The sequence below is a fragment of the Pithys albifrons genome, chromosome 3 (genome assembly GCF_047495875.1).
Source record: "Pithys albifrons albifrons isolate INPA30051 chromosome 3, PitAlb_v1, whole genome shotgun sequence".
Taxonomy (NCBI): domain Eukaryota; kingdom Metazoa; phylum Chordata; class Aves; order Passeriformes; family Thamnophilidae; genus Pithys; species Pithys albifrons.
The window spans coordinates 67,877,211-67,896,917 of record NC_092460.1 but is presented as its reverse complement, the minus strand read 5'-3'; the positions used below and the strand labels follow the sequence as shown (position 1 = coordinate 67,896,917).

General features: G+C 38.5%; 1 protein-coding gene across 2 annotated transcripts in view; it reads left to right on the top strand.

The window, feature by feature from the left end:
* The window catches only part of TBK1 (TANK binding kinase 1), a 29,933-nt gene extending 12,675 nt beyond the window's left edge, over positions 1–17,258 (top strand). For both annotated transcript variants that reach the window (XM_071552299.1, XM_071552300.1), the window contains exons 8-21: positions 597–776; positions 2,098–2,294; positions 3,481–3,539; positions 4,701–4,792; positions 5,223–5,324; positions 7,929–8,007; positions 8,890–9,011; positions 9,139–9,215; positions 9,559–9,598; positions 11,882–11,983; positions 12,073–12,169; positions 13,194–13,300; positions 13,616–13,687; positions 14,452–17,258. In XM_071552299.1, the coding sequence (XP_071408400.1) occupies positions 597–776; positions 2,098–2,294; positions 3,481–3,539; positions 4,701–4,792; positions 5,223–5,324; positions 7,929–8,007; positions 8,890–9,011; positions 9,139–9,215; positions 9,559–9,598; positions 11,882–11,983; positions 12,073–12,169; positions 13,194–13,300; positions 13,616–13,687; positions 14,452–14,485 (1,360 nt within the window). In that variant the 3' untranslated portion in view covers positions 14,486–17,258. The remainder of the gene's footprint in view (positions 1–596; positions 777–2,097; positions 2,295–3,480; positions 3,540–4,700; positions 4,793–5,222; positions 5,325–7,928; positions 8,008–8,889; positions 9,012–9,138; positions 9,216–9,558; positions 9,599–11,881; positions 11,984–12,072; positions 12,170–13,193; positions 13,301–13,615; positions 13,688–14,451) is intronic.
* The last annotated feature ends 2,449 nt before the right edge of the window (positions 17,259–19,707 follow it).

Sequence of the window (19,707 nt, the reverse complement as noted above, 5' to 3'; positions counted from 1 at the left end):
AGTAATGACTGTAAGGCAATAGTTGCACATTTTCCTTTGCAGCAGTTGAGTTGCATGTGCAGAGTACTTGTTTAGCCCCATCTCAATCAGGATGAATTCTTAGTGTTGACAATTTAAATAATGAGTCTTTGCTAACCCAGCTGATTTTGACTGAAAACAACACAGTGTGCTCACACAAGCAGCTCTGCCAGCAAACCATAAATGGCAGTAGCTTCCTTCAAAGTGATACACATGTAAGTGCACATGTGTGGTGAGCTGGGTGAAATGAAACTCTGCAGCAGTGGCAAAAGGTGACCTCAGGTCTGCAATGTATACTTTTTTAATTGCTTGGCATTTTTGCAGTTTCTGTGAAATTTCCCAAGTACCAAGAAAAAACGTGATAGTTGAGCCTGAAAAGGAAAGGGAGAAACAATGGAGATTACCACTGAACATTTTGATGCTCAGTAGAGGGGGGAAAAAAAAAGGCACTGGCCTAATCTTCAAGAGATAAGGGATTTGCATTCATGAGATAAGTCAAATGAAGCATTGCAATTGATTACAAGGTGAAAAGTGCCAAGTAGATCCAAATTGTCTTATCTCTTCCTGGTGTTCTCTAGGGGTCTGCAAGTACTCCTCACACCTGTCCTTGCGAATATTCTTGAAGCAGACAAGGAAAAATGCTGGGGATTTGACCAGTTTTTTGCAGAGACAAGTGACATACTGCACCGAATAATAATCCACATCTTTTCATTACAGCAGATGACCTTGCACAAAGTTTATATTCACAACTATAACACGTAAGTGTTTTCTCTTTCTGTTTTCATTACTTTGCTCTTATTCAGGCTAATGGCACTGTGATCTCAAATCACCAGTGTTACAAATTCAGTAGCCTTTCTTTGCCAGTTTATCTGAGGAAGTGAAAGGATACAATTCTTTGTAGTCACAGTGCATAGAAGCATGTTGTCCAAAAATAAAAATAAAGTCATTGAAGGTCAAATCGGGTGACCTTACACTTGGTCTTATTTAGTGACAGAACACAGACTTAGTCCTTGACCTGTTAGCAATGTCTGTTTTCACGACGTAGACCAACTCATCCCACATTTGTATGTTACTTACTTACAAAGTAGTTTTCTATGGACTGTGTTCAGTTCTCCCTTTTGTTATCTTGTCATCAAGAATACAAAATGCACCCATCATCTCTGTCTGACATAAAATGCTCAACGAGGTTCTGAAGTTCGTAGTTAGTACAGTTTAGGATCTTGAGTTATATGGGGCTCACTTTGTGGCCATTAAGTGCTGATGTTAAAAGATTCAAGGTACACAAATATAAATGCCTTTTCTCTGCCTTATTACAGATAATACAGGCCATGTGTTGCTCTCTTACATTTGATTATATATAACCTAGATGTAGAATTAAGAAGTGGTAGTATACTAGTGCTGCACAGGAGACAAATTGGTCCTTCCTGTTAGTGTTCTTAAGGTTTGTCTCCTTTGTGGAAGGCTTTGTTTGTTTGGTTGGGGTTTTTTGTTGTTGTTGTGGTGATGGTGGGTTTTCTTTGGGAGGGGTGGTGTGGTGTCATAAATTCTTATGCTTTGTATCCATTGATTGCTGAAAATAGAATTCCAAAGTGTCTTTGATCTTCCTTATCACTGTAGTTTTAGGAAATAATCTGGCTGGCTGTTAGCTTGCAGGATGAATTTTATTTTAAAAAATATTTTAACATGTAAAACCAGACTTTTGGAGAGACCATCCTTTGAAGAAAAGGATATGACTGAGAAAACCTGAGTATGCTTCCCTCCCCTCATCTGGTGTTGCCTGTTTTTACTGACCTTAAGACCAGAGAGTTTGTTTATACGGACGTGCTTTGGTGGAAAATCAGAGGTAGAAAGGAAGTTTGTTATTTTGCAGGAAATAGCATTTATTTTTGTAACAGAGCAACCTGGAGCCTTAAGGAGCATGCTGCTTTTTTTCTACTTATGAATCAAATGCTTTATGTGTAAAACCAGTTCTTAATTAATCAGAAGTAAAAGCAATTTTTATTTAAGTAATGCAAAATCTGAATTGTTGAACTATTGTAGTGAGTCTAACTACTACTGAATATATTGTTTGTGTTACAGAGCCACTATATTTCATGAGTTGGTCTACAAACAGACAAAAATACCATCTCAGAACCAAGAACTCATATATGAAGGTCGGCGTTTAATACTAGAGCCTGGCAGGTTGGCACAGCACTTCCCCAGAACAACTGAGGAGAATCCTATCTTTGTAGTGAGCAGGGAGGCTGTCAACATGGGTGGATTAATCTATGAAGATGGTATGTGACAGTAATTGCCCTTTTCTTATAACTATCTTTTGTAATAGTTTGGGTTATTTAATTTATTCAGTTTGTCTGTTATGTCTTAGAAATAGCACTGGAAATTTTTCTTTGTTGATACTTGAAGTTCTAAGAATACAGTCCAATGTTTTTCAAAACTTCTGAGTATCCAGAACATTTAAACAGCAACAGTAGGTGCTTGTAGTGTTCCAAGTCCTTTGAACCTGAACATTTGTGTGTTAAGGTGTAGTGGTGCGTATGGAGTTCTGAGGGGTTTTTTGAAGCATGACACACACTCCAGAAGGTAATTCAAAGATGGTTCTTTTGTTCCATTACTTGCTATGTGAAAAATGAAGTTTTATTTCTATTTGTTGTGACTGTGGTTAGACTTTCAGTTCCCAGATGAGGTTTTCACAACTCACATTTGCTCAGAAGATAAGGCAATGCCATAACTGGGAAAAAAAGGAAGAAATTTAGGCTTGAGATTTCCATTTAGCATTGAGAGGCTTATGGAGGGGGGCCTATGCCAGAGCCCTTTTTTATATATGATGAGCTGGAGGACATGACTTCAGTTGAGAGGTCAGTGTTGCTTTTGTCAGTCTGTCCTAAATACCGACTGCTCAGGCCAACTGGCACTCGTACAGAGGTCCTGAAGAGTGTGGGTAGGATCAACAGGGCCTTTATATTGTGTCAGAACCTTCTAAAGGAGTCAATGGGCATGAGAGCAAAGGAGATTCAGCTGGTAGAGACTACTGGAGGTTTAAAAAAGCTGCTGCCCTTAAGAATCTTAATGAAACTAAGCAGCCATGAGATATAAAGGGAATGGTTTCCCATGTGGACAGACATAGGGCTGAAGAACAGAACTAAGCAGCTGGCTTCTCAATGGAGAGAGATCGCTAGTGGAGGTCTGCATGAGATTTGGGCTGTGAAGCATGTCCAAAGGTGAGTCTGGAAAAGGAAGTGAAGGTCAGTTTGCCGAAGATACCAAGTTATTTAAAGCATTTAAGGCAAAGACTGGTTTTGAAGGTGTGCATAAGAACTATACAGTATTAAAAATAACAGATTAGATTAAAACCCATGTAGATACACATAAAAACAGGGTACAGAGTGGGGAGGGAAAACAACCTGAACTTTTGAAGTCTCTTGTGGAAAATAAGAAAATACAGATACTTGTTTTATGTTTCAGTTTTACTTCCAAAAGTGCACCAACGTTATGATTTGGATGGGGATGCCAGTATGGCTAAAGTGAGTAATTATGATTTTAGTTTATATACCTGTCTCAGATAATGATACTGAAATGAAAGCTATTTGATTTTCAGATTAATAATGTCAATAAAGCTATTTTTATATGCTAATTAGGATTCTGATTGACAGAAATATATTTGTTAACAAAGGATCTAAAAGTATATTGAAACCTTACTTTGTATAGAAAATATGTTTGTATAGTTAAAAAACCCCCAAAACTAAAGTCCAGTCATACAAATTTCACGTGCTCTAACTGCATAATTCAGTGTTAGGGGGAAAGGAGTCTAACACTGTGGAGTCCTGAATTTAGCTAGAAGGTTTATAGTATCACCTGTGATGATGTAAAATTTTACATTAGAAAAGTAACTTTCATCTTTCTCTCAATAGAGAAGAGACGGTAGGACTCTGCAGAAGGGTGGAATTTCTGTTGCCTTGTAAAAATTTTCAGAATCTGTGGGAGACAAATATAGGATATTTAATTCTTTTGGTCATTTTTGCAAAACCATTGAATGTATGCCCAGCCATGCTTGACTTTGTGACCATCATTTATACTATACATATGAAATTCTGCTGAGGAGCCTTGTATTCAGGCATCGTAGTCCTGAAAATGTATGTTCCTTTAAATACCAGTGTTGCCTAAAATTAATAAACAGAAAGCCAGCAGTTGAGACTAATTATTTAAAAACCTATAACTTATAATTTCTGAAACGTTGTTCACAATTCTAAATAATGCCGCAAGATTGTAAGTGGAATTAGGTAAATGGAGAGTCCCAAGCCTTAGAACTTAAAAATGTGTCAGATTCTACAGGTTTCTTTTAATATATGTGTTTAATTACTAAACTATTGAAGAAATGTACTTGTGACTTTCCAGAAAGTGAAGAAAATCTTGAGAGTAAGTGGTGTTATTTTTATTTGTGAGACTTGTTTCCATCCCTAACAGATATTTCAACAAAACTGGCAAAGCTGACTGCCATGTTTAGCTCTGCCACCATAATGACTGTTTGGTTGTCTTCTGGTTAAAGTTTAGGCCCAATTATGCATTTTAAATTGCCATCCTCATGTTGTTCTTTATTAATCTGTATTGCTTTGTTGTGATGTATGGACTTGAAGCAACTGGTAAGAGAATGCCAGATTAATTCTTCTGTTTATTTTTTCCTTCAGGCCGTGACAGGTATTGTATGTTATGCCTGTAGAGTTGCCAGTTCTTTGCTACTTTACCAGGAGCTGATGCGAAAAGGAATACGGTGGCTGATGTAAGCAATTGATTGCATTTCATTGTGCCTTTTTTTTTAATTGAGGTATGCCTTGATTATCAATACATAATTCTCTGATCTCTTGATATCTTAGGAGGTTTCCTTAACTCTTTGAATATGAATAGGCTTTCTGAATTTTTTCCTTCTTTCTGTCATTAGGAAAACAAAAATTTTTTTTTCTGACAACAAAGTTAAGGTATTTTCAAATTCACTTTCTTCTGTGGGTAATTAAAGTCTAGCCTCTGGTAACGTGCAGGGAAAATTGAACAGCTTGCACAAGGTATTTTTATATGAGGATTATCGTAATGCATTTCTAACTGAAAGCAATTCCTATTGGCAGTTATTACTGCAGGTCTATTATTGTGTTACTGATTCTTGGTAGGATGGCAGTTGAATACATTTGTTACAGACTAATGCTTGACTTTTTTAGTGAAATAATCAAGGATGATTACAATGAAATTGTTCATAAAAAGACGGAGGTTGTCATCAGGCTGGATTTCTGCATCAGAAACATTGAGAAAGCTGAGAAAATGTGAGTAGAAGCATTACACCAAATGCATTGATTTTTCATTATCATTTTTTGTGACAATAGTATTTCAAGGTATGGTTATTTACAGAGTTTTTGCATATAAAAATTAAATTTGAATTGACATGGATTTTCTGATGGCAGTGACTTAAGCAGATTTAGTTATATGCTTTTCCTCTGTTAATTTTGCTGCTTAACCTAGTGAGAACAAGTAATTATTATTAAGTAGTAATTGTGTGTGGTTTTTTTCTCCTTTCATCTCTGACTCAGCTCAGTTACTGTTGTTGACTCTAGAAGCAACAGTAGAGCTTGGACAAAGAAACAAGTAGCTTTCCTTTCACTGGTGCTTTTGTCGCAGAGTTCATTTGTGTATAACTTTAAATACTGCCTCCCTCTTTCATAACTTTAAATACTGCCCCTTTCACAGCTTTAAGACCATAGCATTTTCTGCGTGGACTGAGTTTTAATGTTGGAATATAACATAGAGCAGCTGTAAAAAAACTCAAAATCACCCCTCACCCAATTAAAAAAATAGGTAAACAGGCCCAAAAGTCAAAGCTGCATTAGGATATCACTAGATCACATGCATGCATGTTGGCATGTCAGAAATAAACTGCACACGAAATTCTACTTCTGTCATTTTTTTAAGTGCCCGACTATTACGTTAATTTTACCAATTTTGGTTAATTCAAATGGAGAGGTCTTTACCACAGAATCTCACTGTTGCCCATATGGACCCATTTAGATTTCTATAGCAGAAGAATTTTTAGAGCACTTTCTCTAAAACTGATGCAATTTATAGTTAGGCAATTAAACAATTGTCTTTTAGCATAAGAGACCTCCAGGTTTCAAAAGATCAGAGATGACACTTATTTCCCATATCTTTCATGCTGAGGAAGGAAATGTTTTCCAGTGGTCAGGTTCTTCTGCCCTACCTCTTTCAGTCAAGTCCTGGCTATGGGAGATGAGGTTGCACAATTCAGTTTTCTCCAAGTTTCATTTTTTCTCTCTCCCTGGCTTTGTTTCAAGTTCCACTCAATGTCCAATTCACATTCACATTCTTTTCTACTTCTAAAGAATCCTCACAGTGTTTTGTTCAGTATTTCTGCAAACTATCAGTTGCTCTGTCTTTAAGGTGTATGTTATTCTTATGCAATTTGATACGAACTTTAAACACCACCTCTTCTTAGGATTCTCCTGTGGGTGGTAGTTTTTCTATTCAACCTGCTGGCAGTCCTCCCCAAATGCTGTCTTGGTCTTAAGATTCTCTAAACTTTGTTCCAGGCTGCCCAGAAAATGCAGCACCTCAGATACCTGCAAGATGATTAGCACGCACATCTAGAGCCAGTGGGTTTTCAGAGCAGCCTTAAGAATAGACTTAAGCCTGTTGGAGCTGCTATGCATGTGCAAATTAAACACTTTGTAATTATGGATACCCAAGGATTTGACAGATTTGCTCTGTGTGTGCCAAACATACCTTAAAACCCAGCTGTGTCACTTTGTATTTGCTTTAAAAAACCCCCAAACAACAGTGAAACTAGTGAAGTTGGTGACTAGCAAGATAACAGTATACCTGTGTAACCTAGTTACAAATCATTAGGGTGGTAATCCAGACTCCTCTTCAAGCCAGTTTACACTAGTTAGCAGGACTGGTTCCTGCTGAACTCTGTTTGGTTCACATAGTCTCTTTCTGCATTCTGCCAGAAGAAAGCCCTTAGGGCTCCAAAGAAACAGCGTAGGTTCTGATTTGTGACTCTAGTGCATTCAACAGTATCTCAGAGCAGCAGTTTGAAAAAATTATGTTCATTTGTGAACTGGGATAGTTCTCACATTGAACAGAAATTTGGTATGTGTTTGCACATGGTCTTTTGGCCTCAGAAAAGGGCAGGATTTTCAGGGGCTTTCACTTCAGAAGACTTTTATGGAGTTAGCAAAGGACATGTCCTCTTGTTTGTTCTTTTTTTTTCCAAGGCTATGCTTTGAAGCATGACAATGCAAAGGTTTTGTTTGAAAAGGTAAACAAAGTTTTGAACTTGAATGAAGTATGCATTTTTGAAAGCAGTTGAGCTGGTTGTTACTAAAAACAAGTTTTTAGTGTGTTTTTAAAAGCAAAATGCACCTGAGACTCAAGAGGAAAAATATTGTCCTAAATAATTTATTTGTCACTTGAGCTATGGTCGTATGGAAAGTATCAACATGAACAGACAGTGCTACTATCACAGCCTTTTACACTTTTAGTAACACAGCCTTTCCAGTAAGTTTCCTCAGAAAAACATTTTGATGCACTGAAGTATTAGTTTGTTACATGTCTTTGACTATTTGATTAAAGGAATTAGTTCTTTGCTGCCTGTGAAGTGCCAATAATGAGACCAGAATAACGAATTCAGGAATGGAAGTTGAAAATTCCTTTTTGACAGTTCCAGCATTCAAATCTAAAATGTTTCCATTATTAATGGCCACATAAGGTTGTCAGTGTTTCATGGTTGTTGTTTGACAGAGACTATTTCATATACAAGAAAAGACAGGTATTGTTACAGCCTGGACTCAGAAAACGTTTTGAATGTATTCACTGCTGGTCTGTATTCTCTAACTGTGCTTTTTTGTGGTCAGATATGAGAATTTGATACAGATAAACTTGGAAGGATCAGAAGTGGATGAAATTTCAGAGATACACACAAAACTGTTGCGTGTAAGTATCTTATAAAAATTCTGTGTCATTCTTGAAATGGTGTTTATAAGGAACAAGCCAAATATATGATAACACGAGTTTCTGTGAATAACAGCTCTGAATTTTCAATGTAATTTTTAGATGCCCAATAATTGTTCAAATGTCCATAGTAATGTGAATATCTTTCTGAAAACAGGGCAAATCCTTTTCTATTAGTTTAGTATAATGAGACAAGTTCCTGAAAATAGTATCTCATCTTCTAAAATACTGAAGTAAAGAATTATAACCTGGAAATATATTTTACTTTGCAGTTATTTTCCCTTTCCTTAAGAATTTTTAAACTGCTTTGTTGGCTTTCTAAAATGCTCCATACACAAACACACTTCAGAGTGATCTGATTTGAAATGTGCATGATGTTTCCTGACAAGCAGGGAGAAATCTAAAATAATTTTACACACTGATGTCCTGGGAGCAGGTATAAAGTTCTCCATTGTATAAAGGAAAAGGTGATTAGTGCATTTTTATTTTGAAGATTGTATGAACTGTGGAGAAAGAAAGGTACGAATTATGTGGATAGTTAGTCACTATATGAATGCTTAACAAACCAAAAGAACAAGTGTAGAAGTAAATAAGGGATACACGAAAGGTTGAAACTTACTGTGGAAAGAAAATAATTTTTAACTACATTAACAGAAATGCCATCATCAAATACTATTCTTTCTTTAATAATATCATGCTTTCTTTGCTTTTAGTAAAGCCTAGGCAGATAATTGGATATATTTTTTTAATTGAGATCATTGAAATTAATGGGTCTAAAGTATTAACATGCTCAATCTCAAGTAATCCTCAAGTAATTTTTTACTTTGCCCAGTGGTAAGATTGAATTTTCTTGCTCTTGTGTAGCTTTCCAGCTCTCAGGGCACAATAGAAACTAGTCTTCAAGATATCAAAACCAAACTTTCTCCTGGTGGTTTACTGTCTGACACCTGGGCAAATCAGGAAGGCATGCATCCAAAAGACAGAAAGTGAGTAACTGTATTTATTGTTCTAATATGTGTTGAATTCTACAATGAGTTGTAGTTCATAAAACTCAATAGTAGGTACTTGAGTTTGTGTGTAAAATCTCTCTTTTTCTTCCTTTTGTCACTCTAGTCCAGAAAGGCTGCAGACGCTGCTATCTTCCATCACAGACATTTATTATCAGTTCAAAAAAGACAAAGCAGAACGAAGTAAGTAACTTATTTGATTTACTTGTAATGTAAAATGTAATGTAAAGGACAGGTCAGTCTTTGACTAGGAAATTTGTGGTAGGTATGGGGAGTTAGCCACAGGGAATCTGTCTATAGGTCTTTCTTTGTGTGATACCATCTTAAAGCCCGTATGAATGAAACACCACTATTAATATCACAAATTTGAATTGCAAGACTGGAGATGAGGGAAAAAATGTAAATGACCACTTTTACCTATCAAGAGAAGGAAACCATATAGGAGAGGGGTAAACTTGGTGGAGTTTTGCATAAATACAGCTAACAGAATTAAACTGGTAATGTGTGTCATCTGCTCTGATCCTAGGGCTTCCTTATAATGAAGAACAAATTCACAAGTTTGACAAGTAAGTTTTGAAGTTGTCTTTGGGAAATACCATGGTTGCTTTCAGGTCCTTCGGGTGCTCTTGCCAATAATCTGTTGATTATTATTGTAGATTATCTCCTCTTTAGGATTGCTCTGTAAAAAATTTCTTTTAAATATCTTAAATACATAGGGGTGCCATGAAAATGAGGTGCTTTCTGGCTGTGGAGTTTCTTCACTGATAGGCCTTCTAAATGTGAAATACCTATTCATTGTCTGGGCATAATGGTTTTATAGGAAGTACACTTTTTTCCTGGTTTTATTTTTCAGGGAGGAAACAGCCCTCAGTAAGACTGAAATGACTTTGTAACTAAGTTGGAGATAATTTTCTGCAGATAAATAAATATGGACTAGCTGAATGAAATTCTAGGATAATAGAATCTTCCAGGAAATACAGCTTCACAAAATAAATTTTAATGCAGTTCTCCGTATCCATTTAAAATTGTCACTTATGAGAACAGGCCACGTTAAGTGTCTGTGTGTAGCCTGGGTGTCCAGACTCCCATTAGGCTCCACAGACTCTACACTGCTGTAGAGTCTCAGGATTGATTTGGTTTCTTATAAACAGATACCTAGTGCCATTTAAGTTGCCCCGATGTATCTGAGACTGGGAGGTAGGACACAAGTCAAATGGGAAACCTAAACCTTTCTGGACAGATGGTGGGAAGCAGGACAGGGCATCCTTGTTGGAAAAGAGAGTGTTGCATGGAGACCTCATGGCAGCCTTGCAGTACCTGAAGGGAGGCCTGCAAGGAAGCCAGAAAGGGAGTTTTCATCAGGAGCTGAACTGATAAGACAAGGAATAATGGCTTCAGACTGGAAGAGAGAGAATTTAGGTTAGATATATTGAAGCAGTTCTTTACTGTGATGGTGGTGAGCCACTGGAACAGGTTGCCCAGAGTTGTGGCTGCCCTATCCCTGGCAGTGTTCCACAAGGAGGTTGGAACTAGGTGATCTTTTTTAGTCTCTTCCATTTCAAACCATTCTGTGATTCTATCTCAAGAGATGGTAGACATTTATGTTTAAGTAACTAAGTTATTCTCCTAGTGAGTGGTCAGTTGAGTGGTTCCCTAGACTTGCTGAGTGCTGTATGAATTTAGATATCACTTCTGTAATTCTCTAAAATCGCTTGCTCTTATTACCATGAGTGTGTCTTCACTGATGACTAAATAGAAAGCTGTCATGCAGAGGGTACTGGTTTCTTGCAAGTGTGCCACTTGGTTTTCCCACAGTGCAGGCTGAATTGGGTAACTGTAAGTGAAGGAGAGATTTTTCTACTACTCAAACCGTGTCCTTGCTATTACTATGTGAATAACTTCAGATAAATAGGCTTCTTTTTCGTGGGTTTGAATAATGGTTTATTTTCTACCACAACTGTCTTTTTGAAATTGTTAGATTCTTCAGGTTTGTTTGAGATCCTGAGTACATCTTATTTTACTTGATTCACCTCAGAGAGCAAAGGCAGTGGTCTTTGTTAAAGACTGTGCACTATTAGCAGCAGGGGCTGGCCTGTGTAATATTTACCTCTAGGCAGGAGTCAGTTTGGATTTTTTTTTTCCTGATTGAATGATAGGTATGCATACCTGATAACAGTCCAGCTGTGCTCTAGCCAGAATTTAATTAACCAATAGCTATCATGAAAGACTTAATGCAATACCAGAAGCAGGTGTTAGCCTGTAGTGTCCCAGTACCCCTTAGTTTTACTTACTGTGCAATGGCAAGTTACTCTGGGATTACTGGCTGCCACACTAACCAGAACTGGGGTTTGTTTTGCTTTGCTGTCCTTTTCCACTTGGTTGTTTTTTCCTCTTGTCATAAATTTAGACTGACACCAAACTCCTGTTCTTTTTCTTGCATGTATGTTACTCATTGCAAAGAATTATTCAAACGTGCTGGAAGTTCCAAGTATCTGCAGTAGCATATAAGAAATAATGAGGATTTCTGTCCTTTCTATTTCGAATCCATTTTTCTTAAATATACCAGCTTGGGTAAATACTGACTCAAGATATTTGACCATTTGTTCTTAACAAATAATTGCAACTAAATACTTCAAATATTTTTTTTTCTCTCTGGTAGGGAGTATTTTTGAGACATAAACTGTCAGTTCCTGTAAAATGTTGTGTTTTTACACATTACAACAGTATGAATAAACGTGGCTGTACAGATTTTTAGTTCACAAACCTCTTTTCCAAATTTCTGAAAGTAAGTTAGAGGAATGGGGTTTTGAAAGCAGTATGACACTATTTTGGTTGTTTCTGTGTTGCAGGCAGAAGTTGTATTTGCATGCTACAAAAGCCGTAGCTCTTTTCAAAGATGAATGTGTCAGCAAGTATGGTACATTTTTGGACAAAGCTAAGGACTGGACAAGGCAAGCTATTGATTTCTTTAATACTTGGTAATGTTCACTGTACCACTTTTATATAGGCCACTCTTAAAAGAAAACTTTTTTTCTTTTAGGAAAATGCTTCACACAAGGAAACAGTTAATGGCTCTCACCAATCAGTGTTTTGATATTGAAGAAGAGGTGTCCAAATACCAGCACTATATAAATGAGGTAGAATGCTTCAAAAATATGTGAAGTATTTGCACAGATAAAAGTTTGCACATATTTTAATGTCAATAGTGTTGTTTATAGTGAGTCTTACATTAATGCTGTTGTATTAAAATATAGGCCTTCATGGATACAGTATGTGGTCTGTAGTACCTTCATTGCTCATGCCAGAGCGGACTAGAGAATGGTGTTACTTTTTGAATCATGATTGATTTTGGAGTTAGTGGGGGTTTTTTGATTCAGATGAGGGGTTTTTGGTGGGATTTGTGTTTTTTTGGTTGGTTTGCTTTGGTTTTTTTTAACGTTAGCATTTCCCCCAAAATAATCTGTGTGGGTGGATGTGGGTTCATTGAGAAATGCTCTGTGCAGCTGTCACCATAACGTTATCTGAGGACCTAGGGGATTATCTTAGTACTTTTATGGAGCATAAAAATACTACTTACATTATCAAGGTTTAGGGGATACATTCTGAAGGATACACATTAAGCTAATGCTGCTGGTGACATGAAAGAAAATGCTATGTTAAAATTTGAACGTTGACTCTACAGGACGTGAGCTTAGCAGAATTACCTCAAAACTGAGAGAATAAGCATTTTTATGTGGTAAAATTATTTTTAGAAAGGAAAGATAAATGAAAGAAAAGCACTTGATAAGCATCAAATCAGTTAATTACTGGTGGAGAGCAGCATTTTACTTGTTATTTGTATTTTAGTGTCACCACCAAAGTCATTGTTTATGATCCTGTTGCCTTAGAATATCCACAAGCATAACAAATCTGCAAGACTTCCTTTTGAGAGTTTATTGTAAAAGTGTTAGACAAGAAGAAAAAAAATTCAGGGAACTCTTAAGTCGTGCAATACAAAACTTGCTGTGATCATCGCATCTTGGAGAGAATCAGCTGCCACAGGACTGTAATGATTTTAGGAGATATCATAGCAATGGAGAATTTGAAGAAGGATTTTAAGGTGGGCATCAAGATGTACGACAACCTATACTGTAACTTAAATTTCCTGTTTATATGTTACAGCTACAAGATGCTCTGCCACAGAAAATGTTTGCTGCTTCCAGTGGGATGAAACATACAGTGAATACAGTCTATCCAAGCTCAAACACATTAGTGGAAATGACTCTTGGGTAAGAATTTCTTAATGGGATTGATGTAATATTGTTACCTGCTATGCAGGGAAATTGAAAAAAAGTATTATTTGACTTAGGAATTGCTGTATTATTAAGGTCAAGAATTTTATATTGCTCAAGTGGTGGATTTGGAAGTGAGTAGGGGACAGCACCAGTGTATCACCCATCTCTTTTCATAAATAACCAGCTTGTTTTCTGTTCCTGTTTTGTATGTATTGGCAAGTTGCTGAAAGCTGTGAGGTGGTGAGTAGTCAGAGCAGGTAACTCTCCATATGAAAACTGTAATCTTTCTTTTGCTTCTGGTTACTACAGTATGAAGAAACTAAAGGAGGAAATGGAAGGTGTTGTTAAAGAGTTGGCTGAAAACAATCACATTTTGGAAAGGCAAGCAATTGTTTTCCTTTTTGGGGCTGATATTAGGAACAGGCTTAATTAGGTACATTTTGTAGATCCAGAATTTAAACTAAGGGACAAATTTATAATGTCTTTAACTGTAAATTTATTTTGAACTATTACAATGAGGTGTAACAAGAAAAGTATTCAAAACCTTGAAACGTTGCTGTAAAATCATTCTGACGTATCCATTTTTGTGGCATTTTTGGTTTGTGTTACTCAGGTTTAGCTAATAAAAATATCTGTTGCACAGACAGATCAATTCTGAATTTAAACACAATACTGTTGCAGCAGTCCAGTGATGTCTTTTAACTCCTGGGTTTTAGACATTATTTTTACAGCTGTGGATTTTTATCAATCTGAATGAATGATTTTACATTTTTCAGATTGCTTAAATAAAGTGAAGGGGCAAACATTTCTTATAATCCTGAGAGTCATTATCACATACAGATTGGTTTTACTTTTTTCTTATGACGATGGTAAAATATATAAAAATAACCATCTCCTGAAAGCTCCAGGGTAAATTGCTAGTAGAGCAGAGTTTAGCTTCAAGCTGAATCAGTTTTGTTTTGTTGCCCACCCCAGTCTCATACTTGGAGCAGAGCATCCTCTCTTCTCTCTTCTTTGCACATACAAAAGTTAGGTACAAATGCCTCTGTTTGTATGTGTCAAGGGAAAGGAAACCCTGTTAATTACTTAAAGATTGATTCAATAATTTAGTCAACCACCTGAAAAATACTCTTTTTTTGATTTAGATTTGGTGCTCTGACTGTGGATGGTGGCCTGTGAAACGTGGACTATGTCTGGCTTCCAGAGGACCGGAAGAGGACTTGTAAATTTTTTCAAAGGAAAAAAAGCACTGTTGGGACATTTAAAGGCAGATAATAAATCTGTATCCAGGGTTTTTTCCTTCAATAACTGTAATATTAGAAAAATGTAAATATGTACAATGTGTAAATATAAAAGAAATATATATCTTTTCTTGGTCACTTTTAGGATAGAATTGTTTCTGGCGGGGAAATGAGCCCTTTGGAGAAATTCTGAGGAAATCCTAAAGGGAAAGGTGTTTTGATGAAATTGACATTTGTTGGCTTTGAATATTGCCTTTTTTTTCAGAATGCAATTTAGTCTTCACAGCAAGAGGACTTGCAGAACTCCAAAACACCCTTATATAAAAGGTGTTTGGGATTTCGTTTAACTACTACTATTATTTAGGAGTGTAACTGAGTGACTTTGATCATGACAGAACATGACAAATGTTTTAAATGAGATGTTTTTAAGTGAATGTCTGTAGGGACTCAAAGTGCAGATAGGACAAGAGTGGAAGTGCATTTCTCTTTCCTTCACATCTGAACTCTTAGTTCACTTCTACTTAGGAAAGCAAATTCACAATATTTTTTTAAACTCTCTGTATTTGGTGCCATGTTGTCTGCAGTTATTTGACTGCTCTGTATATGGATGTTTTGCACTCCAGCATGTCAGATTGAATGTAAAAATTCCTTTTTTGGAGTACAGCATTTTCAGAATTTCCCTGAAATCTTGTTGCTCACCACAAGAGAAGAGGGTTCTTAAAATAGCTTTTTCAGGATCTTGTTTGCAGATATAATTCTTAAAAAACGTTAAAAATGGATGAGGAGAATTTATGGGTAGTCAGTAGACAGAGTAGCATCATGCTTCAGTAGGAACTGAATATTGGAAAAATACATTACGGGTCTAGATCTTGAAAAGGGACCACACCCGCTGCTGAGTTATGACTGAGATAACAAACTCAGATGGAAAATTTAGTAAGACTCTATATTTATTTTCCAGCATCAGGAATTATTGCTTTCAGTACTGGATTGGGTTACAGAGATGCAGAATGAAATATTCTACTTGCAAATACGTAGAAGAGGAAAACAAGCAAAATCTCAGAAAACATCCTGTTGTTTGGATACTACTGGTGTACTTGTTTGTTTCAGACGAAGAGCATGCAAATATTGCAGGACTCCTTCATTCCTTGTGAAAACCTGGCCATTAATGTTCAGTGGTGTCCAATAGCACTTCTTATTGGTATATTACATCTCTAAGTAGAGCTGGACCAAATACATTTAGAATTTTCTATAATTAATGGTGAAACATTGAGGTATGATCTAAACAGCATTGACCTGTGATAGCATCTGATAGTTTTGTGATGCTTATTCCCGGCTTGTCTGTCCAGCTCAGAATACCAAACATTTCCATTTAATTTTTTAAAAAATACTTTGATAGAAATGAAACAAAATTTATAATTGAGCATTTCACTGAATTCACTGCCTTGATGTCTTAAGACCTGCTTTCCAGTGTTCTTGGTGAGAATCAAATATTTAAAGGGAATTCAGACATTTTTACACCCATGTGAGTGGTTTCTTTCTTTGCAAGCTTTGTCTCCCAAAAAAATCTAGCTATGCAAAAGGAGTGCAACAGTTTGTCACTCATCTTTTCTTGGTTAGCCATGGCATTCTTAACTTTTTGTTCTAAAATACTGGAATCATGTCTAACTGGAATGTTTTAATTGTACATTTGTTCATTGACATTCACAGTCTCACTGAGTGCCAGTAAAACACATGAATAAGTATTAAAAGAATTGTTCTTTCTGACCATGCAGAAATTGTATTTTTCCAATATTATGTCTATAACACTTTGTTGTTTCAAAGTTCTTAATCGTGAAAGAAATCAAATGTTAGTTGGAATATATAATTTTGAACTTCTTTATACTGAAGCAGCCTGAAAAAGAAAGTTAATTGTAGTAACAATATAGTATGTATATTGAAATACATGCAGTATTCTTTTACGTGGTTGAAAATGTTTTATGTTTTATGTTCATTTTAAACATGGCTGGTTTTAGTGTCACTGAATATATCAGCAATCTTCATCCTGTTAAAATTTCTTTTTCTAAAGCAATTTTAATGAAGCAGTAGCTAAGGAACTTGAAGTAATCAGTTCATAATCTACTGATTACATGATTATGAAGCAAATAATTTTTCAAGTCAAAGCATAGTGTATAGTACCATCAACTTTTTGCTCAAACTAAGTGTCCTGATGCTATGAGTCAAGCTATGGATTTGCCAAAAAAGTAATAGAAAATAATATATGGTTCTTCCTTCTGAAGCTAGTTTCCTGGTTTGAGGGGGTTTAGCTGCATATATTATCTGTTACTTGAACAAACCTGTCTTCATATGAATTGTGAAAATGCATGAGCAAATGGTTTAATGGCATAAATACATCATCAGCCACTTATTGTGTGGTGTGTTCTGTGCTGTCATAATTTCACTTTCTGTCAATTTCAGTATTTCCATAGCAGTTGTAGTTCCTTGTGAGTACAATAAAAGCCTGAAATCTCAAGAGCAAATTGCAGCTCAGCTTGCGTTATCCAGCTGTCCAGAAAATGTGTCCTGCACAACAGAATCACTGGCACAGGCGATATGATAGAGCCATTAATAATTTTTATTTTAATTTTTTTTTAAAACTACTTTGTTGGTGTGTGTTCTGAACAATATTAGTTCTTTGTAATGGTGGCAGAAATCCTAATTTCTGCTCAGTGTGAAACAGTCCACTGGAGGAGCTCAATCAGTACCAATTTAGTTAGAAATAGTAATTGTCGAATAGTTTTGGTTCTAATACTGTGGCAAGGATTAAAAAGGCTGAATGGGAAAGATTACTTTTTGTGGGTTTTTAAGCTTGAAGACTGGAGGAGGAATAAGCTGCAGTTGCATGAACTTGTTTGGGTAAAACTAAAGTCAGAGCATTCTTAAGTTGTTGCATAGCCTGCTGATACTGTGAAATCCCTTCCAGGGAGGGCACAGTAACGGGTCTGAGTAGCCACATCTGTTTAGCTGTACCTGTGCTGCTTCCAGCTAGGGACCTGGAAATCGATGGTATGGATGTCCACCCCAGTTTGTGCAGAGGAAAAACTTGGTTGCCTTTGACCAGCCTGATGATGAGCACTTTTACACTTAGAAATTAACTTTTTAAAAACAATTTTATAATTAAAAGATGTACTGGCCACTCAAAGATAATTTAAGGGGAAAAGAAATTGCTAGGGTCTGGAAAACTGAACTGAGTGGGACTGGGAAAAAAATGGGAGTTACTTGCTGAAAGAAGGGATGATTGGAAGGGAGAAGAAAAAGTCTTTGGTAATCTAAAGACTGTTACAAAAGTCAACATTCACCATGTCTGCGGTGAAAGGATTACAGATTGTTAATATAAACTGTAATGCATGAAACAAAAAAATCCAGCCTACAAGTTTGGAAACATCTTTTTAATAGTAAAAGACAGACCCAGTGCCAGAACCGATAGCCCTGGGAACCAAGCAACATTGAAGAGGGTCTACAGAGGCAGGTTAACTGTTGGGAGCTCTTGTGGCGGGTTCTGCCAGTGTTAAGGAGGCTGCAATACCACCTAACTTTCTGTGCTCTAAACAGCTTTTTTTTGTTGTTATTTGCTCCATGGCTCATTTAAAAAAATGTGGTTGGGGTAGTATCCCTCAGCCGAGTTGTCAATTTTGAAACTGTTACCAGCTCAGTCAGTTGTACATCTTTGGGAGAACTTCGCTGCTTGTTGACAAGTAAGGTCAGCAACGGCAGGTTGTGCTGCGCTTGTTCAAAGTCGTGTTCCGCTCCTGGGAACTGATACCAGTGTTGAATGAGCGCTTTGACGACCCAGGTTTCCACAGCGTCCACATCCAGGTGTGGGTTAGGTCAGCGCTGCCCAGCCCTGGGAAACATTTCTCCCAATAGCTGCTTTAAGGCACTGAGGCAGATCACTTTGATGGGAATCTGCTGTAGCCTATCACCAGCTCTTGCCAGCTGCCCATGTGTCTGGGGCTGCTTCAGCATCCCCGAGTCCGCTCGTGCCGAATGATGCGGGTTTGTTGCTCCGGGGCCGGCGGACCGGCGAGAGCGCTGGGGACGCGCCGCGGCGGCCGCCAGGTCGGGGGAGGACACGGGCGCGGTGCCTCCTTCCCCCGCCGCGTCCCCGCTCCCCTCGCCGCGGGTGCCGTGCGTGCGGCGGCAGCGGCGTCTCCGCATGGCGGCGGCCCCGCGGCCCCGGCGGGAGAAGCGGCGGCGGGGCCGGGCGGTGCTCTCGCCGCTCCCGCCGTCCCCGTCGCCGGACGCACCCACCGGCGGCCCGGGCCCCGCACTCGGCGGCCGCCGCCGCCGCCCGACCCCGCCGCGGCCCCGCCACGTCCGCACCATCTTCGAGGCGCCGCCGCCACCGGAGCCCCCGCACCGCTTCGGGCCGGCGGCGGCGGGAACGTGGTGCGACCTGTGCTGCCGCTTCGTCCTCTCGCAGGGCCTGCGCTGCGCGGGTGAGCGGCTCGGGGGGAGCGGGGCAGGGAGCGGCGGGGCATCCCGGGGCGCCCGACACCGGGGCGCGGACCAGGTCGGGCATCTCCCGATGGGAGCCGGGCTGGACGGGAGCTGGGCTTTCCCCATGCCAAGCGCTGCGGCACGAGGATGGCCGGGACAGCTGTCTGGCATGCGGGGGATGCACCGTGATCCAGATAAAAGGGGTTCGTCTCCATCCGACAGGAAGGTAACGCGTGTTACATGGTGTGGGTAGCACTGCTCCGAAGGGTCAGCGTGCACTCCCACCACTGGGAAAACCCTTGCGGTCTGTTCCCTGTCCCTCAGGTAGGAGGAGGAGGCTGTGTCTCGTAGTGTCACAAGTCCCATGTACACGGCACGTACATGTCCTTTCAGTCACTGGACTCTGATTCATAGGGGACAAAGACAGGTTTTTCATTCCTATGTAAAAAGCAACTTTTCTCCTTTCCAGCCCTTTCATTACCACTGCTGTGCTCTAAAATGCAGTAATTTCATTCACCTCCTAGTTCCCGCCCTTTGCAGTAGTAAAACATACATAATCTAGTGCTGGTGAAAAGTCCTCTTTTGCCATCGTTAGACTTGAAAAGGCTTTGGGCACCCTGTCGGGTTTCATGGTGACACCGAGTTATTTCAGCATGGAAATCCATGCACGTGCTCCCTTCACTG